This window comes from Takifugu rubripes, chromosome 3 (assembly GCF_901000725.2).
Source record: "Takifugu rubripes chromosome 3, fTakRub1.2, whole genome shotgun sequence".
NCBI lineage: Eukaryota > Metazoa > Chordata > Actinopteri > Tetraodontiformes > Tetraodontidae > Takifugu > Takifugu rubripes.
Genome location: NC_042287.1, coordinates 12,096,866 through 12,122,606, shown reverse-complemented (window position 1 = coordinate 12,122,606; position 25,741 = coordinate 12,096,866). Strand labels below are relative to the sequence as shown.

General features: G+C 44.7%; 1 protein-coding gene across 4 annotated transcripts in view; it reads right to left on the bottom strand.

Moving 5' to 3' along the window:
- samd10b (sterile alpha motif domain containing 10b) overlaps positions 1-23,079 on the bottom strand; it is a 29,954-nt gene extending 6,875 nt beyond the window's left edge. The window contains exons 1-4 of one of the 4 annotated variants that reach the window (XM_029833178.1): positions 22,845-23,079; positions 22,246-22,314; positions 8,393-8,577; positions 2,155-2,323 (exon numbers count right to left, since the gene is read on the bottom strand). In XM_029833178.1, coding sequence (XP_029689038.1) covers positions 2,155-2,323; positions 8,393-8,577; positions 22,246-22,314; positions 22,845-22,857 — 436 coding nt within the window. In that variant the 5' untranslated portion in view covers positions 22,858-23,079. Of the gene's footprint in view, positions 1-2,154; positions 2,324-8,392; positions 8,578-12,515; positions 12,637-22,245; positions 22,315-22,844 lie in introns of all 4 variants that reach the window. The other 3 variants (XM_029833179.1, XM_029833180.1, XM_011602487.2) reach the window with 3 other exon arrangements.
- Positions 23,080-25,741: the final 2,662 nt, after the last annotated feature.

Here is a 25,741-nt window from a genome sequence, read left to right as displayed (position 1 = left end):
CTTAATACAGCTCCTAATAATTGCCTTACTCCTAAAAAAAAAAAAAGCGGCGCCGCTGTCACAGGGAGAAAAGAGACAAAACCAAAGTTGTTTCAATTGGGGATCACTTTTTTCGATTTGATCTCTAAATAAATTGCTTATTAAAGCAGACTGTGGAGAAATGAAAGGGTACTTTGCATCAACCTGGAAAATAATGACCCTCAAAACTCTATTTAGTATCACATTTGTGTAATCTCATCTATCCAGTGACAGGTCTTCAGTCTCACGGGCACATTTTTTTTTAAGCTCTACTCTGCGCACCTCCATCCTATCTGCCTCCTCCGCAGGTCAAACCTGACAGGAACATCTGAAGATGTGTATTCTTGATAAAGGCACAGACTGTGAGGTAACCCAGCCACAAGCACCTGGAGACGGTAACTTTCTTTTTCTTGACAGCAGGTAAGTTAATGGCTACAAAATGCAACAACAGCTTTTCTCCACAAATCTTCTGTCACATGTGGACAGAATTTAGGGCAGAAGCAGGCCACGATGTTCTCAAACCAGCCAGAGATTGTTTTGTTTGTATTTAAATGTGAGTAAAAGCTCACTGAAGATGTGGTCTCTCTAAAACACAGCAGATCCTCGGTTTTTAACCCGTTTTCTTACACATTTCCTTTCATTTGCCTCTTGCTGTGGGAAATGGATCAACCTGACAGCTGATCTTTAAAGGAAACAAGCTCATAACTGATCACTTGTGCCCATGGTAGAAGATGCAAAATCTCTGCCTGCGTCCATGTCAGTTCACCAAGTTGACTTCAAAGCAAAACTGCATCGTCTCATGGCGCTAACATGAATTATCTCTGAATCATTTCTGCACAAGTCTCTTTTACAATCTCTTGGTGCCTCGTAAACATTAACAATACCAAGAAGCCAGTTTGTAGGCTACTAATCTAATAATTCTTATAATCTCTTATTTCATTGCTGGCTTCATAATGCTAAAGTAACAACGTACCTTTAACAATTATTTGCACTATTATTATACACTGGTTTTGTTTGCTCCTGAGCAATTCGGCATAAATTACCGTGGTGGGTGACAACTGTAATCAGAGGGGACGTCTAATCTGTCAGCCACGCTCAGGCTGTTTGTGTTTTGGATCAGCGCTGACCTGTATCACCTAAATTGTCCTAACAAATATTGCTATAAAAAAACAATAGAACAGAAAACAAAACAATAACAGAAAAATGGAACAACGTTGATGGAAAATGACATTGAAGAAGCTGCACAGATCTCCCGAGGCGGCTTGCTCCGCTGCGCTGGAGCTTTTTCCTGAGTGACTGTTACTTCTGGGTCGCTGAACTGAGATGATATAGACCCATTTTTCAGCGATTGATGTCAACCGCGAGTCTCTTCTTTTGCCGACAGACACGCATTGAATTTGTGTGTACGCAGCAGTTAATAGGGAACACTAAAAACCTAGATATTTCCAGGCAATCCGGTTATTGGGGCCGAATCTCTCTCGTCTATCTCTTTACATAAAACCCATCAGAGCAATGGAGCTATGGTGGCAGAGGAACTGTTATCCCTGAAGCATGGCCACCATGCACGTGTTTGTGTGCGTGTGTGCGTGTGTGTGTGGGCAATGACCCTACAGCAAATAACCCCAATCTGTTCTCTGAGAGATGGTAAAAATAATACTGCTCTGTCTGCTCCGTCACGCCATGGTTACATCTATGTTTGTGAACGCACGTGGGCTTCGACTGTGTACGCGCACGCAGGAGAAGGAACTCGCAGGTGGTTGTTGAAACTGAAACCTACCATTTCCAATTTTTTTTTGCAGAGCCTTCCTTTTTTTCTTTTGTGCAAAAATAGGCTCCTTTCCCTCCATCACACGAACGCCCATTAAATCTTCTTTGGAGAGATTTGGGTGTAAACCTGTTTCTGGTTGAAAAGCCTAAGCTTTGGAGCCACAGACCTTAAAATAAAACTTGTGCGACATTTGCTAAGCCCTTGATGGCTTTTCGGTTTCCCCATGCCTTCGCTGAGGTCATTGAAAGCAGCAGAGGTCAATGATTGAGATCTAATAGTGGTGCCATCATGGGGCAACATCTGCACTATCAGCAACTGCCCACCAATATAGAAAATTAACATATTTTAAAGATATAAATCTGCCCTACCTGTGATTGCGTGATGGGAGAAGGCCTCTACATAGGTCAGGTAGTTGTGAGGACAGTGCTTCTTAAGCCACTTGCAAACGTCCTGCTGGGTCCACAGCACCACTGGTTTGGACAGACTGGACAGAGTAGGACTGGTGTGGTAGACTGTCAAGGCTTCCCCTGGATGCAACTGAAACAAATAAAATGGACAAACTCACGTTAGCCACGGCCAGGGAGTGTGAGAAAGACAGTTGCAGTGTTATTGACTCTGGTGATTATTTCTCCAGGTAAAACATTACAATGGAAGGTAGAACGTTCGTGGCTTTATTGCTTTTTTCCTGCCAGTAATCACTCAAATATACGGACACGCTATATTTTGTCATCATGGTGTTTAGGGAATAAAACTGAGTAATAGAAAGCAGCTTATTTAGGCTCTAGCCTCTGGCATCAACTCATTCATCTGAGGGAGAAATGGACATGCTACAATCAACGGCCAAAAAAGTGTAATTCACACAATGAGCGGGAACACAGCTCAGATTAGCGGCCAGCACGAGTTTAGAGAGCTCACAGGCGTAGCGGAGAAAACAGATGCCGCACTCCTGATTAAAGATCTCATTCTCCAGCTTAACATGGAAAGACTGATGCAAAGATGCTTCAAATGCCTCTCCATATTTTCCTTACGTCTGGAACGTTATCACTGTGTCAAATCCGTCACATCCTGCTAGGACGATGACTCCATCTGTAGAACAACATTAATGGGTGGATTCTCATGTTTAGGGTCCATTTCACCTTGCTGTTACCCTGGTAGAATTCCTTTTTATATTTGAGGAATTAACTCAGCCATTAATGAAGTTGAAAGTGGCATATTTAGCCTGAAAGGACGGCCGTTCCTTGTCCCCTCAGCTCTGTTCCTGTGGGATTTACTCTCTTCTGAGTCCATTCATTCATGCTCCAACTGGGCCAACAACACAACAAAAGGCTTTGGCTAATTTTCAACAGAAAAACACACAACTGCTGCCAAATGTTCCGCTCCATAACTGACTGTATTTAATGAGATTATGCAGGCTGGAGTGTCATAGACTTCCACACACTCTTTTTATCAATATCCAATGTTCTCCCTGTTAATGACCCTAAATGTAGTCCCCAGAACTCTCTCTCTTCTCAACGGCCAACACACACTCCTGCTGTTTAGATTATTGTCTGCTACTGTAATGAGATCTTCTCCTGTCAGTTTTGACACCAATAAACGGATCGATGTGTGGCTGGCCAACCGTTCCACTCGTCTTGATTAAAACAGCAGCGATTCTTTGCAACAATCTTTGTTTGTTTCAGAAGAGACTGAGTTAATTACCTAAATGGTCCTCCCATTCCTGATGCCTGACTTGAATTAAGAGAGATGGAGAATATTCCTCCAGGAGTCTGGAAGTGTTTAGGTAAGTAAAAGCTATTGAGACTAACAGAGCATTGTCTCGCGCATCCAAAAATAAATGGAAATATATGATCTGAGGAGGAAAAGGAAACCTGAAACTTGCCCTTATCGAAACCAGACAGGAAGTCCACTATATTTGTCAGGAGCACAAGGTCAGTTTGGTTAGTTATGCTATGCTGACTGGCTGCTAGTTGGGGTTTATAGCAGCCACATCACCCCCTTGCCCAGACTAGTCCTTTAAATTACTGCATGTCTTTATACAGGAAAAACTTTGTGTCACAACAAACTGCGAGACAAAAGAATGAAGGAAAGAAAGAATAATGGCCTTCATCATCCAAAGGGCCAGACAGACGGGAAATGGAATGATGACTCTCCATCATCCCTCCTTCTCTCTCACTCTGCCGTCTCTGTTACTGCACCGTGCTTTGGTTATCCATCAGACTGTATCTCCTCTGGCCAGATCTCCGCCTTCACTCTTCACCCTTTACTGCCTCCCCCACATCTCTAGAGACCTACTTCTGTCCAATGACAGGGGCTCCTTCATTTGTTAGAGGAGAGGGGACAGGAGCTGGAGCTGCTGGGGAAGGAAAGGCGCATGTATGTTGGCAAAGCGGGCAAACAAAGTAAAACCCAAAGCAAAAGTATACTTATTCATATTTGAACACCCTTAAGACAGTAAGATAGAATTGTTAAAAGTTGTTTATTCGGTGTGTCTAAAGAACGCACAAAACTGCTAGAATATATGGCTATGATAAGTCATTAAAGAAAGAAATAGCTGATCATCTGCTGTGCGTTGCAAAGGAAGTGTGATGCTGGAGGGAGTGACATGCCCAATTGCACCAAGTTCATGGCGTAAAATATTTATCCTTCATGAAGTGCATGATTTATAACGGTTGGACTTAATCAGTTTATTAAGCACGGGAGTCTCTGGGGTGTGACACACTATCCCCCTTTGCCTTCATCAAGCAGGTGAGCCGTGTCTTCGGTGCACATGCACACATGTGCTGCAAGGTTTGCAGGGCAGCCAGAGACACCAAGGGCCCAGAACAGATGGGCTCATGCATGACGTTAAAGCAGGCGAGCATATTATTTATGTAACAGACAGGATATCAGTCAGAAAACATTTTCGCTTTTATGTTCGGCAGATTTGTGCCCTCCCGCGCGTCCCTGGCATGTGTCAAGCAGATGCTGCGCCTGCATATGTATGCTGACATACATTAAAATGCTCATCTTTTGACTCCATGCTCACTTTATAATATTAATGTATAAGTAAGAGGAAAAAATGACTGAGTGTGGCCAAAAAGAACAGTGTTTTGCTATTCTCTTGTCTTTCATTTTTTGGGGCAGTATGATAATTTGGCTATTAACTTCATATTTGCATTCAGAAATGAAAGTGGACTAAATCTTACACACCCCTAACAGTTATTTAATCACAGCTAAAACTCAGATAATGAGTCAAACTTTAGCGCCTTCCGACTGATTTCCACTTCTGAGGAGCCTTAATCTTCTCTGTACTCCACCGACTCCTCTGCACTCCTTTATTGATCCTCCTATTTATATCCTTCAACAACCTAATTTGTCCTTCTCCGCTTGCTTTGTTCTTCTCTGCCAACCCAACCAGCTCCTCATGAATTTTCCTCTGCCTTCCTCCCTCCTGCTTTCTCCTTTCAATCTTTCATTTGCCCACACTCCTCTGCACCAAGCTGCTTCTCCATTAAGTGTGTGCATCTGTGTGTATCTGTGCACGTGCTTCCTCTCATTGTATCTAAATCAGGGATTAGGAGAAAGTCGAGGGCGCATGGGGGAATCCTTCAAATTCACCCTCTGCCAAGATAAGGCCTCTCCTCTGACGCCTGCCTCTGTCTGCTCTTCCACACCCGTCTGAGATTGATCAATGATTTTACCAATTAGATGAGAATGGGAAAAGGCATGTCTGGGCTGTATTGTGTGGGTGTACCTGTCTTCTATAATCTCCCATCCAGCGGCTCGCACCTGCCTTTCCCTCTCTGCATCTCCTCCTGCTGTCACTTTATTTCTCCGCAGGATAGTGAAACGCTCCTTCGCTGTCTTCTCTGCATGCTTTGATGTCTAACCTAAGATTTTCCATCTCCGGATGCTCCGATACAGGATTGAGATTTTAATCTGACCGCTGACCCGTACGGATCCTGACACGCGATCTGTCAGCACCCCGTCGCTTCATATTCCTCTCCAGTAAATAGACCAAATGTCAGCAGGCGCTATCGTGAATGCCTCCCATCGCCGTGGATCAGTCACACTCGCGTACATAAACACCACAATATGTCACTTGTTTGCCTTCCATGTTTTTAAGATGATCCAAAATTGCATTGATACAGCTGTAAGAACCTCTGGAGGAACTGCTTTTCATTGCAAATGGTCATACATCATAAATATTCTGGGGGAAACAGCTTGACTGCAGTGGCACTGACTGGAGGACTAGCAACATTGCTGCTGGATTTGCATAATCTTAGTATCAGAGGGCTGGGGGGGGGGGGGGGGGGGGGGCTTTAAGCTTGGGAAAATCCAGAACCAAAAGTATTTACACATCAGGCCCAGTAGCCATGAAGTCAAGCTTGTGAGTTGGATGCTGTGACATTTGTCTGTAATGTCTGACTTTACTGGAGTTGTCGGGTCTCATTTTGCTTAAATAAACCAGCCTATTGAAAACTTCCTGCCTTACTTCCAAAAGGCCACATTCAAGACAAAAAGGTGACACAAAACTCAATATCCCATTTTCTCCTTTCTGTCAAGATCATTCTATTTTGTGATTCTGAAAATGCCAAAATTTGAATGTTTCAGAGGTCAGCTTCCCCATGCAAGAATGTATATGAGGTTGTGTGTATTTTAGCCCTGTGCAATTTATTCTCAGAACTCGGGTCACATTGTTGGTAAAAGCATTATATTTGTGCACTGGCGTGCAGGTTTTTATTAAAAGGACAAAAGGACGGACGGGATCCTCAAACGCTCTCTCGTCCAAATAAACTCGGACAGAACCGACTGAACCTGCGTCAGCAGTTCTTAAATAACAGCAACAGTCTGAAACCAGAATTTTGGAGGTGGTTTCTGAACACTCAGCGCTGTGTTTGGATGTACAGAGATGCACTTCATTGAACAAAAGCATGATTCATATCTCATTGTACCGCTAGTTTTTGCGAAACATGATGAAACTGAGATTCGTCAGAGCTGAGGCTCCAAAGCGTTTCAGAGCAGCGAAGGCAATTACTGTTTGCAACTCAGGACCCTAAAGAAATGTCTATTTTCCACCCTTCCAGGATGGAAAATTGCAGGCTTGATTTTGATACGAGGGACAAATTCACCGTGGCTGTTGTTGCCTCCAAAATCGCGTCTCTGTTATTTATGGCTTTGCGGGAGGCTGCAAAATGAACCAACCACAAACATCCACCACGAATCAGCCGCCAACTTTGGTACTAAATATACAACACTTGAGGTCCACAAGGACTTCATGGATGGCTTCATGCGAGGTGCATCGATGACCATACTGATGTCATTTATGTGTCAGTGTGTGTCCTCTTGGTTTGACTGACGTCTGCATAAAATTTTAGCTTGGCTTCAGCTCCCCGGGAGGGATCAACACCCCAGCTCCTGCCTCATATGCAGGAGCCGAGCCGGACTTCACTTACGCAACACGACTCACATTAGCTGTAATTACCCAGTTTATTGAGGTAAATCCTCCTCCTCCTCCTCCTCCTTCTCCTTCTCCTCCTCCTCCTCACCCCCCCCCCCCCGCTCCCCACATGCAGAGAGATGAACGCAGAATCTGGAAATTACAAATGCACCAATGGGCACTGAAAAATTATCTTAACGCAGAGATTCACACACTTACACAGACCAGAGAGTGCAGGGCTGTTCTCCCAGTTGTTGAATAATGTATGGAGAGGCTTGTTGGAAGGAAATGAAAAGCCTTACTTCTCGTTATATAGAGGAGGTTTAATTATCTAGTCTGTGTGTAATCACATGGAAACAGCTTCCCACTCTCCTTTTATTAAGCCTTTTATAGCTTTTATAGCTAAAGGGGCATTCTTTTCTGAATTATTGAACAATCTGGTAGTTCATATGTGCATCTCCCAGCGTGGCGATGGCCCTTAAAGGCTGCGTGAAAAACAAAACAAATGACCTCCAGTGGGCTGTCTGCCTCCTTGCTAAGTCAGGACTCGGAACCACGACAGAAGCTGTTGTGACATTTGCCGTTTTAGGTCAACGCAGAGGGAATGCCTTAAAATAGGCTGTTTTTCTCTTTGTTTTTTCCTCTTTGGTGCAACACAGATGGGATTCACTTTTGCACGGGAGCAACATGTGAATATAAACAATCCTCTGAGTGATTATGTGCTGCTAACATATTAAAACATTACAGGCCAGATGCTATTAATTCTAGATGACTGAGGGTCTTTTCCGATCCTGCTTGTTCTCCTTTGTTCCAGTTACATCACAAGTAGTGACATAATAGGTCTTCTACCGCTCTTTCATTACATAACTACTGTTTCTCTGGTTATATTCAGCGTGAAACAGGCTGAGGTGAGCGCAGCCATTTTTACGAACACGATAAAACAATTAGACTTCCTGTTACCGCGGAGACGGCGTAAGCCATGCTGATGCATCAAAGGTCCCCCTGGTCTCTCTGATTAGAACAGAAGGATTTGAAACAGAAAACACTTCCTACCCAAGTCTGTGCAGCTTCCACGCACCACACTCTCTACTTTCCCTGGATGATTAATTTTTCCCACTTAAAACACATTTGAAAGTTGGATGCATCACGCCACCGCTCCACGCCGCTCAGGCTCCTTGTCCATATACCTGGATCCCTTCCGTGCCAGGCTGCTGCAGCAGTTTGACCGTCCGCGTGTGCGCTGTTTTCTGACCTCGGCCGTCGTGCCAGGTCAAGTTGCTGCCTCCGGCGCGACGCGGCAGCTGGTAGCTCAGCTCCTCAGCAGACACCGTGTGCTCCAGGGAGGCACGGCAAAAACTGAAGCTGGACGCCGCTGTGAGAGAACAGAGAGGAGGGGGTGGGGGCAGACAAAGAGGGGGAGATGAATAAAGAGATAAGCATTCACTTTGTATTGTTTTTGAGATTGTCTGTCATGCAGATCGTCTGTGAACTGAGCGACTGGGACAAAATGAAAAACATAAATAAATAATTGATAATCCTCCAGGAGCTTAACGGGCTGCATTCATTCCAGATTCCATCCTCCGTGCACGGACTCTGGTGCAGCTGCAAACAGATGGCTGGATCGGTGATGGCAGTAAGCAGCGATGCTACTGAGTGCACATTCAACGCATTCACCGAGGGCACATAATTTTTGGAACTGTGGCTCTCTTCTTAGATTAGCGTTTGATTATTTAAATCCTGCATCATGAATATTTGATATTTCTTTTCTTCCCTCTATGTCTGTTCTTCCCTTCCAGCCGTCCCAAGAGCGTTTGCTGTTAGACAGTGAAGTCGGACAAGTTGTCAATCTGGGGTCAGAGGTCATTTTCTGCCATTCACGTCAAGCTGACAAGGCTACCAAATGGTGGGTTTTGTTTTTTTGTTAACAGTAGTGGTTTTAATTCTAAAACGTTATTTCACTGCTACTTGCTATAGATTATCTCGCGGCATTTAGGCATGTTGAGCGTTAAAATTAATCAATCACTCAATCTTTATTTATATAGCGTCTGTTACAATCAAAATTGTTTCCAGGTGCTTTACAGAATCCCAGGGCCTGACCCCCAACAACCAACAATGGCAAGGAAAAACTCCCCTTTAACAGGAAGAAACCTTGAGTAGGACCAGACTCGTATAGGGGGACCCTCCCGCTGATGGTTTAAAGAGTTGCCACCTGTCAGAAGTCGCGCCTTGCTGTGTTCACTGACACCTGTCTGTGTCACCGCTCATCAATTATTGATTTATGACATCTGTCTTTAGTTTAGTTCAGCTGAGGATTTAAGGAAAAACTGAAACAGATGAGAGACGATAAAACCATCTGACAGAGTTCTGAGCGCTGCCACACACAGCACACTGTGGGTCAGTTACATAACAGTTGTGCCAACGACAGGAAGATGCCATGTTTAACGTCTTTCCCACTTCAATGACTCAGTCCCACCATAATTGGTCCATTTATCCTCTCTGTCCCACTATAAGCAGTTAAATTACCCTCTCAGCCCCACTAACAGCCATCCATTTCAGCATCACTGTCCCACTACCAGTGCATTTATCCCTCTGTCCCAATATAACCAGTCCATTTGTCCTCTCTGTCCCATTATAACCAGTCAATTTGTCCTCTCTGTCCCACTATAACCAGTCAATTTGTCCTCTCTGTCCCACTATAACCAGTCCATGTATCCCCTTTGTCCCACTATAACCAGTCCATGTATCCCCTTGGTCCCAATATAACCAGTCCATTTATCCTCTCTGTCCCATTATAACCAGACCTTTTATCCCCTCTGTCCCACTATAACCAGTCTATTTATCCCCTCTGTCCCACTATAACCGGTCCATTCGTCCTCTTTGTCCCACTATAACAAGCAATCTATGAAACTAGTTGTTGAAATAAAAATAATCCACCAGTCAATTTATTTATATTTTCCCATTCACCACAGATTTCATTCTTGTTCCCTGCATTAAATGACATCATCTCTACAGTTTTGTGTGTGCAAATAAACACAGTCAGACCACAAAAGCAAGAATTAGGAGTTAAAGCGGAACAAGGTATTAATTAAAGTTAGCTCCAGTGCTCCAAACACGAAAACGCTGTTTTCTTGAAGAAGCACCTCATCTAAGCTGCATAAAATGACTCGCATTTCTCTTCCTCACGCCTCCTCGGGGACCAGATTGCATAAAAGGCAAAGGAATGTATTCAATCTTGGCATCCTTTCTTACACAAGGTCTTTATAAAGAGTTCATCTAGTATACCTCTTTATTGTCTTGCTTTCATTTGGTTTTTTTTTGGTTGCAGACGTGTCCTTAGAAAAATACAAGGGGGGCTGCATGTCGAAGAAGACCAAATAAAACGAGGCCTGTCAGAAATCACCGCCGTGACCTTTTGCGCCCGTCTCGCCGTGCTGCTTTCTTAATATGCGCCGCATCTTCTGCATCTTCAGAACTGTCTACAGCATAACCCTCTCTTTCTTTTATCATCTCTCACTTTTTCTCCGTTTGTCAGGGGTCGTGGAGGCAAACCAAAGCCCGGCCCTGGTGTAATTACTGCCAGTCAGGCTGAGTGGGAGGAGACAGCGGGAGGGGAAAATGGAAGCCGAACGCCTTGCAAGGCCAAAGACCTGCCAGTCTCAGAGAGAGACACAAAGACAGAGGGGGCGAGCGGGGAAGACGTGTAAACAGACCACAAAAGCAACACAAAGTGACAGATGGAGACCACCTTGAACTTAACAAGCATCGCTATGGCAATGAAATCCATCCCCGTGAGCTTCCATCTGCAATCCCTGACCTTTGGCCCTCTGTTATCCATTAAACAAAGACCATTTTCAGAATCTTTGATGTCCTCCATGTTGGACTGATGAGCTGGCACGTTACACTTCCACTTCTGAAGCAGCAGAGTTATTTTCTGACGTTTATAGACCGAGCATCAAATTTGATAACGAGTTTAATAGGAGATTAATACACACTTCTACAGGAACAACAGATGTTGTCTGTGTCATTTAATTTTGGATCAATTATTCTTGAGCGTCTCTCTGCTCCAGCCTTTGGTCACCACTGCCAAACATCCTCCATCCCACTTGACCTCAGCTCAGAGGGGGAAAAAGATGCAGCGAAGTGAAGATGGTAGGAGGCGGCAGGCAAAAGAGAAAAGCCTGATACATTACAGCCTGCAAATGAGAATCGAGACTTAACAAGACAGGTTGTAGCTCAGGAATCAGCGACTTAATTCCACCTCTGCTACACAGAAATCAAAGGGGGATGGGAGAAACGTGGCCTGGTGAAGTGTCAGACAGGTGTTAGCGCGTGCGCAGAGGTGAGACGGGTCAGAGCGCCTTGGCTCAGTGGAGTGGAACCTCGTATCGCCGCCTTCGGCTGAGCAGCTTATCTGCCGTGCTGCGTGACTGCTAAATCTCTGAGGTATTCCCCTATTTGGGCGGTAATTAAGCTTCGGCTGCGGCATCCTGGAAGGTCGTTCCAAGTCAAATCACACAGTAGATTAACACGGCATCGCTGGACATTACTCATTAGACTCCAAAAGTGAGCGTCTAAATGAGCCCACGTGGACTATTTTGCTGTGTTGGCTTTTCAAAGAAGTTGGAGTTTTGCATAACCTTGGCATCAAGTTCAAGGTAGGTGTGTGTGTGTGTGTGTGTGTGTGTGTGCGTGTGTGTGTGTGTGTGTGTGTGTGTGTGTTGCCTCTTTCTTTAAAGTGGACCAGCTAATCCATTTTATTTCTGGAGTCATACAGAGAGGCTACCACAGTGCAGTTCACTAGCATGATATTGGCATCCACCACCTCCCTGCTGAGAACCTCTTATTCAACTCAAAGATAAACATTTCTCTTCACAATCCAAGTTCTTATATAAAATAGGAGATAGATTAAGGGGAAGAGAAACTCTCATCCCCATTCCAGTGTAATCTGCAATAGGGTAAAACTTCATGTTGGGCTGATTTCACGCCTATAAGACCTGAAGACCTAAATATAGCATCAAACAGACCGATGCTGCCAACTCCCACTATGTTGAGCGTATTTTCCGATGATGCGCATTTGGTGGTCCTTTTCCGAGTTGGGGTAAAGCGAGGGGTTATTTCCAGTCCTGCAGACCTTGTGTTAACCCCAGGAATGAGCCATGAAATTACTCCATCTTGAATTTTTTTTTAAAAAGCAAGGAGAGGAATTATGGTCAAAGCTTTGAAAATAAATAACCCCCGGGGGCTAGTCCCATAATGCACTGTCATTTATTACCCACTCCGATGTGAGGCGGCCTGAGGTCTGACACTCACCAACGCCCAAAATCATGGCGCCGCGGCAGATATGGGAGCAGGTAATGGACAACCACCATGCAGGGGAACCAAAGATGACAACACCTCCACTCAAGGCTGCTGGCCATTGGGTCCACAGTTGCTGAAAGGAGCCGACAGCATGTGCCAATCAAGATGAGGAAAATGGAGAATAACGCAGTTGCAAAAGCAGGATCCGCAATATGGCCTTTTAAACTCCTGTACTGGCGTCTCTTCATTGGCTGCCTGTTAAATTTAGAATAATTTTTAAAACCCTTTAAAACCCTACAAGGTCCTCAGAGGCCTAGCTCCATCCTACCTGGAGGAGCTAGTGACACCTTACCAGCCCAATAGACCGCTCAGCTCTCAGAATGCTGGGTAGAATGGGGGGCCGAGCATTTAGCTATCAGGCCCCCCTGCTATGGAACCAGCTCCCGGGGAAACATGATCACCTGACAGGCCTCTGTCACCCCACTGGGTCATGGTTTCCTTTCCTCTCCTCTCCTCTCCTCTCCTCTCCTCTCCTCTCCTCTCCTCTCCTCTCCTCTCCTCTCCTCTCCTCTCCTCTCCTCTCCTCTCCTCTCCTCTCCTCTCCTCTCCTCTCCTCTCCTCTCCTCTCCCCTGTTGCCACTGTTGCTTGTCTGGGGTTAGGCCCTGGGATTCTGGAAAGCGCCTTGAAACAATTTTGATTGTAAAAGACGCTATATATCGATCGATAGATCGATAGATCGATCGATAGATCGATAGATAGATAGATAGATAGATAGATAGATAGATAGATAGATAGATAGATAGATAGATAGATTAAGAGGGCAAAGGAGTCCAGAAAGTGCTCAAGCGGAAAGACGCAGCAAAATGACAATTTGCAGAGAAGAAACTAGAAGGAAATTAAGCCCGAGAGAGGGCATTAATATTAATCACAGAAGGAAATGAAGAAGAAGGAGTGAAATGATAAGATGAGACCACATGATGCCACAGTTTCTCGAGAAATCTTGACCTTTCACCTCATTTTGATTGCATCATTAGCTAATTAAAATAAATTGATCCCTGCACATTAATCACTGGCACATTCAGTGTGATGAAAACTAACACAAATGCAAAATAGTGGTGCCTCTCAGCCAGTGAGCACTGGAATAGACTCAAGCGTCACTCATTAGAAATGAACAGCAGTTGAAAGAAAATGGATGGATTTTATTAAATGGACAAGAGACGCGTAAAAGTTGCACAAAAAGGTCAAACACATCAGTGTCCACAAATACTGAATTATATCCAGTTTGATTGATTTGCTGATCTCATATTGTGAAACTTTATCTGACGTTATCGGATTAAAACCACAAACCTGCTGATTCACGAATCAAATTGTTTTACAGCGGCAGACAGGACGTCAACATGGTGCTGTGGCTGCAAAACATTCCTGATCATCTGCATTATTCAACACATACGCTCTTGTAAAAATGTCTTAAAATGTCAGCGTTTGTCTCATGAAGCATCACTGTCAGTTCCAGGGCCCAAAAACAACGAGGAGGAGATTAAACCGAGCAAAGATGACTTCTAAAACATTTATTGTCTCCTTACAGACGTTCCCTGGACTGGCTCAAAGATTAAGTCACTGAATTACCAAAATCTCCGAAGGGATAAAACATTAAAAGCTTCTTCATTTTCACTCATCCCCACATTTATAAAAGCAACATGGCTAATTAACAGCATGAAAACAGCAATTTAGAGCAAAAGTGCCTGAAAATGCAGAAATATCTATTTTAAACCAGCTAATGTTAGCACGCTACTTAAAATCACATCACGATACCTTTGGAGACGGACCAAAAGGCCGTCCAGCAGGGATCCACTTCTCTCTGTCTGCCCATCATCAGTCCAAATAGGCTGCCAACACCAGTCTACAGAGGAACTGCCACCATTTACAGACTTGTAGATGAGAATTGAGTAAAGCTCAGAGTCTCGCTCACACACTCCTATAATGACTATGGACTATAGTTCATTGTGACTGTCACACACGGCCTGTAAATCAATGCTGTGCACTCACGCTGTGGCCTGGTAAAAGAGAACAGGATGTGGAGGAGCTGAGCACTCAATACTTTATCGAGTGTCTTTAAGTGGCGGTTGTCACGCACGTACCCTACTTTCTTATGTGCATGTGTGTCAGTGCTCAAAAATGGATGGGAGGTGTGACGGGGGATATCAGCGGGATCTCGAAGTATGGCACAGAAAATATAGGAAACTCTATCATACTTCTACAGCACCCATCTGCGAAGGTGCACCCTGGTGAGAGCACGGTGCAATCTAAGGGCGTTTGTGCACACAAATATTGTGTGCACATGAAGAGGCAAGGAAGGGGGATAAAAGAAAATGCACAGCGATGGGACGCAAAAGTGTAGGCCTAAGAAATGAGTGCCGGTGGAGGGAGGGTGCAGAAGTTAACGCTCCGCGGAATCTGAGACAAACAGAGAGAGCGTGGAAGACTGCTGGGATGAAACAAAGGAAATATATGAATGAAGAGGAGGCTGAGACGGACAGGACGTTCCCCTCGCAGACCCGTGTGAGGAAATGGCAACGGGGCGAGCCAGCCGAAACATTTCCCTTTGTAGCTTTTAAAAATGGGGTTCCGCTCCGGCGTGATGCGCTTCGCGAGGCTGCCTCTAATCTTCCCAAGAGGATGCGAAAGGTGGCAGCGGAGCTTTATAGAGACGGGCAGGTGAGCAAAAGGTTGCAGGAAAATAAGGTTCCACAGAAACACCCGGCGCAGGGATTTGCCTGCTCTGCATAAAGAAAAAGGTAAAGTTCAGACTTTACACAGCGCTCTGCCTCTTCTTTAAAACCTACAGTCGAGTCTGAATCCCAGCAGCAGCGCGAACCGTCTGCACTTACAGTCGGACATGTTTAGTCAAGCCATTCACAGCTTCCTTGTTGTCAGTTTAAAGCAGGCACAAATTAGCTCACACCTGGGGCCTATCCAGCCTGCTGTTCCCATTAAGGCGCCGTCTCGCACAGCTTAATAGCATTGTTATCAGCCCCACTCCACTTCACCCAAGCAGGCCTTTCAGTCACACGGCCACGCCAATTACTCCTCCTCTCCTGCTCATTTGTTTTTCCACACTTTGCAGACACTGTACTGTCAGGCGGTGGAGCAGACAGCAGCTGGTAGAAAGACGGCAGTTTGGAATGAAACAGGGAATCAAATCAAAGCCTCTGAAGCCTTAATACCCGGTCAGAGAACTACACACACCAGGAAATTGAATGTCCCAGCAGGACCTTCTTGTCCAGGTTAAGAGATCCCTCTCATGCTGCTTTCACTTCTTTATTACTCATATTCCCTCCATTCATTGGCCAGAAAACCTGTTGCAAACTATCAGCCTGTGAGGACAATGTGAACAGAAAAAAATGGCCGTTTTAATTGGCGCTGCTCCGATCGACATGCACCCTCGGGTGCAGACCAGGGTCTTCAACTTCCCTGTCACCCCACCCACCGCGTGAAGGCTAGAGGCCAGGGGGAGCGACCAGAGGTTCCATGGTGTGTGCTGAGGAGTACTGCAAGCCAGTGAAGGTGAATGAGAGTTGGGATCTTGCCCTGTCACACGTGCGCTCCTCATTGAATTTCAAAGCCATTCTCAACATGTCTAACGTCTCCAGGGCTAGGCTAGAAGTCTCATTCAGTTCGGACACTTTCACAAATGGGCTTTTTCATGCTAGGCTAACTGTTTTACACCATAGTGAAGCTGCTGTCTATTGATAACTCACCTCACGTCAACTCCTAATGATGCCAGATGTTTTGCGGAGAGCTCAGTGGAGTAAAAGGTTGCTCCGGGCTGCTTTTATCAGACTCCCCAATAAATCAAACTCAGTCTGTACACACCCACTTCAACCCGTGCGACTGCTGCCTTGTTAGCGCCAACGCGGCCGTTTCTCACTGCGCGCGTCACAGCAGGTCGCTTCCAAACACCACCCCTGTCTTTCCGTGCCACTGAACCGGTTTCCTTATTACCGTCTGACTCTAGACGCTCGCATGTCACAGACTTTTACACCAAGGCGTGCATTTTTTTTTTTTTTCATCAGACATGTCCTGCTAACAGTTAGACACTAATGGCATGTGTGGGTGACCTCAGGTTCACATTTGGCCTTTGGCCTCCTATGTCAGACATGTCACATGGCACAAATTTGTTTTCCATTACATCTACGGGCATCATTGTGGTGGCTGAGCCATTTCACTTGTGATAAGAGAAGAATATAGAGAGGAGCTTTAGTAGCCAACCATTAATTATTTCACTTTCATCCACATTCAGGGAGCCTGGAGCCCATTCTTCCACAGAAACTGCACTTTCCTCGGCTGTCGGCAATTACCAGCCTGGGTATCTTAATTACTTTAAAAGTTTGAAAAGACATGGCTTATCTCAAGCAGCCCATTCTGCAAAGCTCTCAGCGCATACAAAGAAAGTGCAGGGAAGTCTTCCACTTCTGTCAGTTTTTATTTCTGTGTGAAAATCATCTTTTTTGTGTGTGACACCAGTGTAAACTGGATGAACTGTGCAGAGGTGCTGTACGCGTCTCTCCTTGCGTGTGCTTACTACTGCCAAGATGCAGAGCCCGCAGAACACCACCGGGATGAAATGTAGGGCAAGACTGCAACTCCGGGATGACGGCTCAAACCCGCGCAGGCTAACTCTGACCGACAGTCCTGTAACCTCAGCTGCCCGCTGCAACAATAGCCGGTCCCGCTAAGACTTTAACATCTGTTGTTCCAGGCTCGACATGATCATTTCCGCATAAAGCTACCGTGCATGATAGATGTTTATCCCTTTAAGCGATTGTCAAGATCCGTAAAAGTCTGACATTGACCGAGGTCCCTGAAGTGGGATCATACGTGATGGTTTATGCTTTCCAAAATTATGCATTGTCTCAGAGTCTAATGGTAGCATTTAGGACATCCTGCAGCCACCATCTCCCACGTTCACAGAATAAATCCATTCTAATCTACAGATAAGATACAAGAGCCACATGTCTGATCGGATTAAATGGAAAAAAATAAAAGAAAAAAAATCAGGTCACAATTATGTGCATACTGAAAAGAGCATTACTGTGCAGGAAAGAGCCAACATTGTTAGTCTCTTCAACAACATTTTGTGCGCTATTGATATTTATACATTATTATACATATTTATACAAAATTAAACAAATTGATATTTATACAGCTTATTTTCTATTGAAAAATGCTTGAGTTTGCAGGAATACTTTATCAGTTTATTTACAATTCTTCCTCCAAAATTCAAAGAAAAGTAGAAAAGTTAAAACTGCCTATAAAAGCACGAAACGTGCGACCTGTACCTGTACTGCAGTTAGAACAGTCATATATCACAATTTATCTTTATCTCCTTATCAGTCTTGATGTTGCTGTATGAACAAGTCTGACCCCAGAGAGTTTACAGGATGTCAAGCAGAACACAAGGTCCTGGATTACATTTAGGTCTCTTCTGCCGGGCCCGTAGGACACTTTAACGAACCCGTGACCTTAAGAAAATCAGTGTTCGAGTCAGGGTTACTTGTGGCTTTAAGGCAGAAAAGCTGTGCAGCTGTATACACGCAAAGAGGAACCTGCACGCCACGATAGACCACACGCAGACATTCATACAGTCTGGGCATATCATAAACCACAGCAGTTTGTATTCTCTGTGGGCATGAGGCTTTTTTATAGGGCCAAACGGCTGTTGTGTAGCAGAGAGCCTCCCCTGGGGTCAGTTTTCTGGAGGAAAAATGGAAAGGTTTTTGAAGTGAGAATGTAAAATTTTTAATGAGCGCATGAAGGCTTGCCAGGCTGGAGAACGCTTATTTTATTTAAAGAGGTATATGGAGAAAGTCTGGAAAGAGTTGAGAGAGGGAGGATGTCATCAAATGTGGATGAGAAACACAGGGACGAGCCAGGGAAAATGCGCCAAACAAACCGAAGAGAGTCACGGAGACCCAAGTCACATTCAAACGACTCTTCCCCTCCTCACCTTCGACTCCGGGGCGACACGCCGACACTCGGCTGTCTGTTGACGTTGTAAATTGTGAGAAACCTGGAGCTGGCTCATCCCGACAGAGCAGCACATTCACAGGACTGTCTGGGACCTCACATCAGGTGACGCAGAGGGGGGAACTGTGCCGGCACGTTATTTGATTTTGTGTGAAATCTAGGCTGGGGCCGGCAAGAAGAGATGCAGAGAAAGAGTGAGGAGGCAAGAGAATACAGAAAATCGATTTCTATTCCAAGAAATGATGAGTAGAATGAGCCCAAAACATGATTTTGCATGTATATTCATATAAACTTAAAGCGCTGATCACACGACTAGATTGCAGGCAGCAAAAAATAATTGGTTTTGCGGTGGATGAACGTGACTCGCGTTACCGAGTGCGCAAACACGTCTGCCTTGTTATGGCCTATAGCTGGGGGGCATTAACCATTTGGTATAATAGGCAATCTGAAGCGTACGCCTTGACTGACCCCAGCACATGGTAGGTGGATCAGGCCAACTTATTAACAACAAGGAAAAGCTCTCAAATGCTGTGCTTAATTACCCTGTTTGTTTAGCTGACCCAAATGGGAAGCAAGTGAGGGTGGGTCAAGAGCTCTCATTGGGCTGTAGGGTAAAAGACATCTGGTCAAGGATGAGATAAAAGACAGTGTGATTTTAATGGATGTTTTAAGCCAGAATACTGCATCTGCGGTGCGTGAGGGATCCAACCCATTGGAAATGATACATAATTAGTGCAATCTTACAGAAAAATTACATCTTTCTGTGTCATTCACATTGGGCTAATTAAAGAAGAAAAATTGGATATGGGCCCCTGCACACTCTAATTCAGGGAAAAGAAAAGAGGTAGGGGCGGCAGTGGTCGGACCTGGGACAAGTACACCCCGATTGTACAGCTGAGACAAATCAACAGGATGCTGTGGATTGCCATTTGGACAGACTGAATGAGAGAGTGGACGTGTGGACGCCCGAGGACAGAATCTTAAAGCCACCACAGTCTGGCTAATCCACTCCTGATCCAGGGGACACTCATCTTTTACCACTCCAATAATCTCTGAAAGGACCTGGAGAGCCACGGTGTGAATGTTGAACGATCCTCTGACTGTCCTACCAACACAAAAGGGTCAGAGGTCAAAAGAGTCCACTTGATAAATCCATTAAATCAACAGCTCAAAGTACTCCGTCAATGAAACCACCTCTTGTGTTCAGCCTGACTGTATATCCAACATTACACATGGAAATCTCAATTGATTTCTATCATTTTTAAATTTTTTATGGGCAAAGATTTGGAAAGAGAGAAATAAAAATAAGAGACTTAAATCCAGGCATCACGTCAATGACTAATGCACTCAGGTCTCATAAAGCTACATAAAAATGTTCTGAAATCATAACCTGAAAACTAATTACTACACATCATACTCACAGGACTGATCTCCAAAGTCTGGCTTCGACCTACAGAATTTACACCTGGAGTCTGACACCTTTTATAAAAAATGACTGTCCGCTACTATCAACATTTAGCTAAACAAGGTCACATAATGCAGATGAGGTGGATCAGTGCCAGACACAAATTCCTCTCTGTTTTGCAGTGGGGGGGCTTTTAAGCCGGTCTATGACATCATTCCTTAAGTCAGCCGTGGGGTTGTTATATTAGAGGATCGGCCATACCATAAAGAGTAGAAAGAGGGCAGTCACAGATAGACTGATTGTTTTGTTTACCACTTGTAATAAGAAGAATGTATCTATTAAAACACCACAGGGATTTTGTCGAGACATTTATGCTTTAAGAGCAGATTTACGGAGTCAAGTCTCTCCTGTTCCTCTTTCCATCAGGTCAAGAATAGCTGTAAAACCCACAAAACAACTGTATTCTGTGTCAATTCCAAACTGTCATGAAGAACATTGGATTTTCCTCAATTAAACAAGTTAAGTTGTAAACAAGCGAGCAAATAAGTGGCTAACAAGTGGCTAAGTAAGGCAAGTAATTAACCAACAAAAAAGGTGAAAGAAAGGCAAGTTACTTCTGCACCCGCTAATAAATATCGGCCATCAGCCGGTAGAGCTCAGGCCAAGCTGAAAACAAATCATTTCAGAAAGTCAGAGTGTAAATCTTCCTGATCGCTTAGTGCAGCCTGATCACTCCGAGGACCAAGCCAGCCAAAAAAGTGGCACCAATCAGATGCGGGCTTTACGCCTGGAAAGGCTGGAACGAGATAAACAGCAGTGAAATCTCATGCGCTGCTGTAACTGGGAGGGGTTTTATCATCACACTTACTTCACGGCAGAGTCCAAAACAAAAACAAACAAAAATAAAAACCACATTTGGCTCTGACACTAAAATGCACCAAATGGAGGCCGTCTCCAGCAGGCAACACATGCCAGGACTACAACAAAGGGTGTGTTTTGTCTCCACACCCACACCTCCCCCCTCATCATCTTTCCCACCGAGGTGCTGGTTCCCCTTCTGCTGCATCTGCATCTGCATATTCACACACACACACACACACACACACACACACACACACACACACACACACACACACACACAAACATAACCACGCACACACAGGCCAAAACACACACTTGTACAGATCGAAACGCTGTAGCAAAGCTGGGAAGGGGCAACTATTTCACAAGTGACTGAGCACACAGCAGTGTGACCCCATCAGAAAAGTGGGAGTGTGTGTTACAGCAAAAGAGAAATATCGTATTCAAACGTATTAATAACAACAAGAAAAACCAACGTTATGCTGAATGTCAGTAACACGTTTGTCGGAAAAGGTTAAAGAAAATCTCCCATGTGCACATTTCTTCAAAAAAAGCTTCTGCCTTCCTGCTCACATGTAGATTGAAAATCCACACGCTGACCCTCCCAGGCCGACTGTCCAGCCACACGGCGAGAGAGCCAAGAGGATGAGCGCCTGGAATAGGGTGTTTTTGGATTCAGATCCGGCTGTGCTCTTGTCTCCTTGTCATTTTCATTTTGAAAGGCTGCGTCCAGATACTGGACGGCCACCCTGGAATTCTGCGCAACGGTCCAAATGTTTGAACGATGCACACACACGCATGCACGAACACACGCACGCACGCGTGTCCGTGCGCGCACACATGTGCATGCACGCACTTGGCTTGCTCTTCTTCCTATTCTTAATGCAAAGGATGCTGTTTTCACTCTGCCTGGACAATGAGTGGCCCTATAGCATCATTTCTATAGCTGCTTATCTCATATATGACAATACAACCAGATGTCCTGGCCAATCAGAGTCAATTCCATCCGCTCTGAGTACTCAAATGTAAAGGCTGTAATTATACAGCCTGATTTTTGCATCAGGCAGCCGGCAGGCAAATGGAATTTCCTCAACAGTTTACTTGAAGATCTCCAATACAGCATTTAAAATGGATGCGGGTTCGTGTAAATTATGATATTCTGGCATTTTACTGCAAACACTCCATTTGTAACATTGTAACTCAGGTTAGGATAAAACTCTGAGGGTTAATGCATCTATGAATGAGGACAGTTAAATTCAATCTTAAATCTTTTTACGTGGAAAACAGCTGAAGACTGTTTGAAATTTGGAACAAATGTTTCTAAAGTGTAAGAATCACGACACACCGCTACAAGCACTGTGTTAATTAACAATGCTTAAGTAAACTGTGGATTAATGAGAGAAAATGAAGTCTGTAACTGGAAACGTGCATATTTATCAGCGTCTCACCTGCAGCCATGTTAACGAAAACCAAAGTAGAGAGGCGGCTGGACGGCTGCAAAACACTCTCAGACTGTTCTAAAGCAGACAAGAAGTTTACATCACAGCCCAAATTGTCCATTTGGAAACTTTTCAAGCAATATTTTGTGGTTTGGCCACAAAAATAATAAAAAATGTATTGTATTTGATTGCAACTTTTAGATGGGCTGAAGGTGCAAGTTGATCCAGCAGTATTTCTTGTTTCAGAGCAATTACCTTTTTCCTCTCCTCTATCTCCTCTCCTGTGCTCCTATTTTGCTCTGGTGGGGAAAATTCCCAAGTTTCCGCTATCAAATGAATACTCGGGCTGCTTCATTCCAATAAACCCGAGATTAAGCACTTTGCGACAGCTAAAATCACATTAAATAATAAAATGACAATAAAACTTACAATATTTCCAAAGACAATTTCAAAAAAGTCTCATAGTATATTTGCTGTAATTCAGGTGACCCATAACCCCTCCGTGGATGCGTGTTTGTGGAATAAAGCGTGCGTGTGTGAGCGTTGCGCGCTGGAGTGACACAGAAAGTGCGTGCGTGATGTGGGGTCGTTCTGCTCTGCGCTCTTACCGTCCACAGCCATGGCCGGTCTCAGCGTGTATCTCTCCGTGGTGTCAGCAGTGTTGCTCCATTCTTGCGCCGGCTGGATCAGATTAAAGCACCGATGGGGCGGACGCGCGACGATCAGCGAGCATGGACGAGCTTCTCTTTACAGTCTCACAGACGCACGACCGGAACCGGGATCACACGCTCTCTCCCTCCCTGACGCGTCACGGCCGTTTGTCGTCTGGGACGCCGGGACGCGTCCGATGGAAGCGGCTCCTGCTGAATCTCCGCCCCCCCTCCCCGCACCTGACCGCCAGGAGACAAAAGGTCATAACGCCCTGGATGTTTCTGGATCTAGAGTGGATGATAAAGGCAATTGCTTGAAAAAGAAAGAGGCTTTTCTTACTATAAGGAAACAAATAGTCAGCAGTTGATTCTAATTACACCCTTTTGCTAATAATCTAAATAATCTACATTTTTAAGCCCTAAACTAAGCAATCAGCGCCAGCATCACTGGAGCAGCTTCCATTTTCAGTAGTCTCTGGATTTATTGATGTGTTTATGGTCAGATCAGTGTGCAAGCATTTCTAATCTTATAATTGGACTTTTTGTGATAAATATGTGCTCTTGGAACATTTCCTGATGTAATCTCACATCCCATCCTCACTGTGTGACGCTAAATTGAAATTAATTCAAAGCAGCAATGCTGTGTGTGAACATAAAAACCCCATTAATGTTAAATACATTCCAAGTTTACTTTCATTTACCTTAGGAGACTTTACACTATATACATTCTATGAATTCTATTCTATGTAATGGGAATGGTACATAAATCAACTTTAAATGTGGGCTCCCCGCTTTGTTACCAGATCTTTGCATAAACCAAAAAGATAAAATGAGAAAGAGGACTGAGGGGAGCTGGAAAAGCCATTAGCTTTCTGCTGTTGATGCTCACGTCTGCTGCTGTTTGTCCATCAAAGCCGAGTTTGACTTCAAAGTGCAGAATTTGGGGGTCTGATGCGAGCACATCTTTCCTGATGTAATCTCACAGCATACCCAGCTAATTGATTCTGCCAGCGCCCAGATGCATGCTGACTGCTCTTTTCAGAGCGGTGCTTAGATGTCTAGAAGACGGTCTGTCAGGGTGTTTAAGAGAAAGAGGTCCCTCAATGTAGCCCAGGCGGTGGATGATCAAAAGCCAAACAGAGAAACAAAGGACTCGCTGGTCAAGCCGCACCAGGAAATGCTGACTGAAAATGTTCCTCACTGAGCCTCACAAACGCTCCCTTTCATGCAGATTTATACCTCTGGACCCACAGTCTCCCTCCTCTTCATTAAAAAGATGCTCACAGAATCATTACTTTTACCCACTAGCTGATTTTCTTGCATCTTAATTTGTTCACCTGTGTTTCAGTGAAGACATTTTTGTGGTGAAGAACTGAGCAGATGCTGTGTGTCTTTAATTTGGAGGGTTGGTCCATGCATTGAATAATGAATAGACTGGAACCCAGGGGCAGGTGTGCTGAGAGCTTAAAAAATCAACTTTGTGCACTTTTGTGTCGGCACAGCACAGATAAATGTGGGAAGGTGTTGATCTTTTATAAGACCTTCTTTCTAGGTAGATGTGTTCTTATGTTTGGTTGTGAGGAATATTTTGGTTTAAAGAATGGACATGGAGGTGGTAAACGTTGTGGTAAAGAAACATGTTATACACTGTTGTACATAAGTGTTGGCACATTCATGTGTCTATTTCCACTGTTTTGTGTGTAGGACAACCATCCATCCACTAATCTTCTACAGTTTCATCCTCAATAGGGCCACAGGGAGGACTGGGGCCTATCCCAGCTGCCTCCGGGTGAGATGTGGAGTGCACCCTGGACTCCTTACACCAATTTGAAGCAGCCCATTCACCTATAACTCACCGGCATATTGTTGGACTGGGAGAGGAAGCCAGAGTAGAGAGAGAACTCATCGCACACACAGAGAACAACATGCAAACTCCACGCAGAATATTCAAACCTGGGACCTTCTTGCTCTGAGGTGATGGTGTTCACAGGTGCGCCACTGTGCCACCTATGTGGGAAAACCAGTGCAATTCCAAACCCTCACTCACTTTCTACCGCTTGTTCCTCCACTGAGGGTCGCGGGGGGACTGGAGCCTATCCCAGCACAATGGGCGGAGGCAGGGTACACCCTGGACTGGACGCCAGTCAATCGCAGCAATTCCAAACCCCCATAGAAAAATATGAACAGTAGCAAAGAGAAAATGCCGCTACGTTCCAAGGCATATGATTCAATAAAGAGAGTACAGGTCACACACACTTTTAGTCCAAATTCTCAGCATCAGTTCAAAGTTTAATTCTGTGTCCTCTTTCTTTGTAGTCATGTTCTCTGATTTTCCAATCTGTAGAGCTCTCTCAGCTCCCGTTAGACCAGAAAATAATAATTAAAACAACAACCCCAAAACATTATTTTTGCATGAGGTACAAGCAGATTGTAGCTGGTAACATGATGGAGAAGCATCATTTTGTTTTCGGTGTCCCCTGTGCTCTCTCTCCTCTCTCTCTCTCTCTCTCTCTCTCTCTCTTCCTCTCTCTCTCTCTCTCTCTCTCTCTCTCTCAATCATCTTCAGCAGAGACAGAGGAGCTATTGATGCTGAAGTGTGGCATCACCCCTGCCAAGCTGGTATCATGGTGAAAGGCTGCCCCTGATTTGGCAGTTAAGAATAATGGCACCAACTAGGAAAGAAAAATGGAGAGAAAGGAGCATTGCAGGGAACAACCAAACAGCTTTTGGTGCATCTCAAAGCTTTCAGCAGTGTTTATTCTGCTTGTTCTTAATCTGATGTGAATTAGACCCCTCTTTCAGGTGCGAGTGAAAGCAACCTAATGAATTCCCACAGGAAGCTATTTTCTCCACTC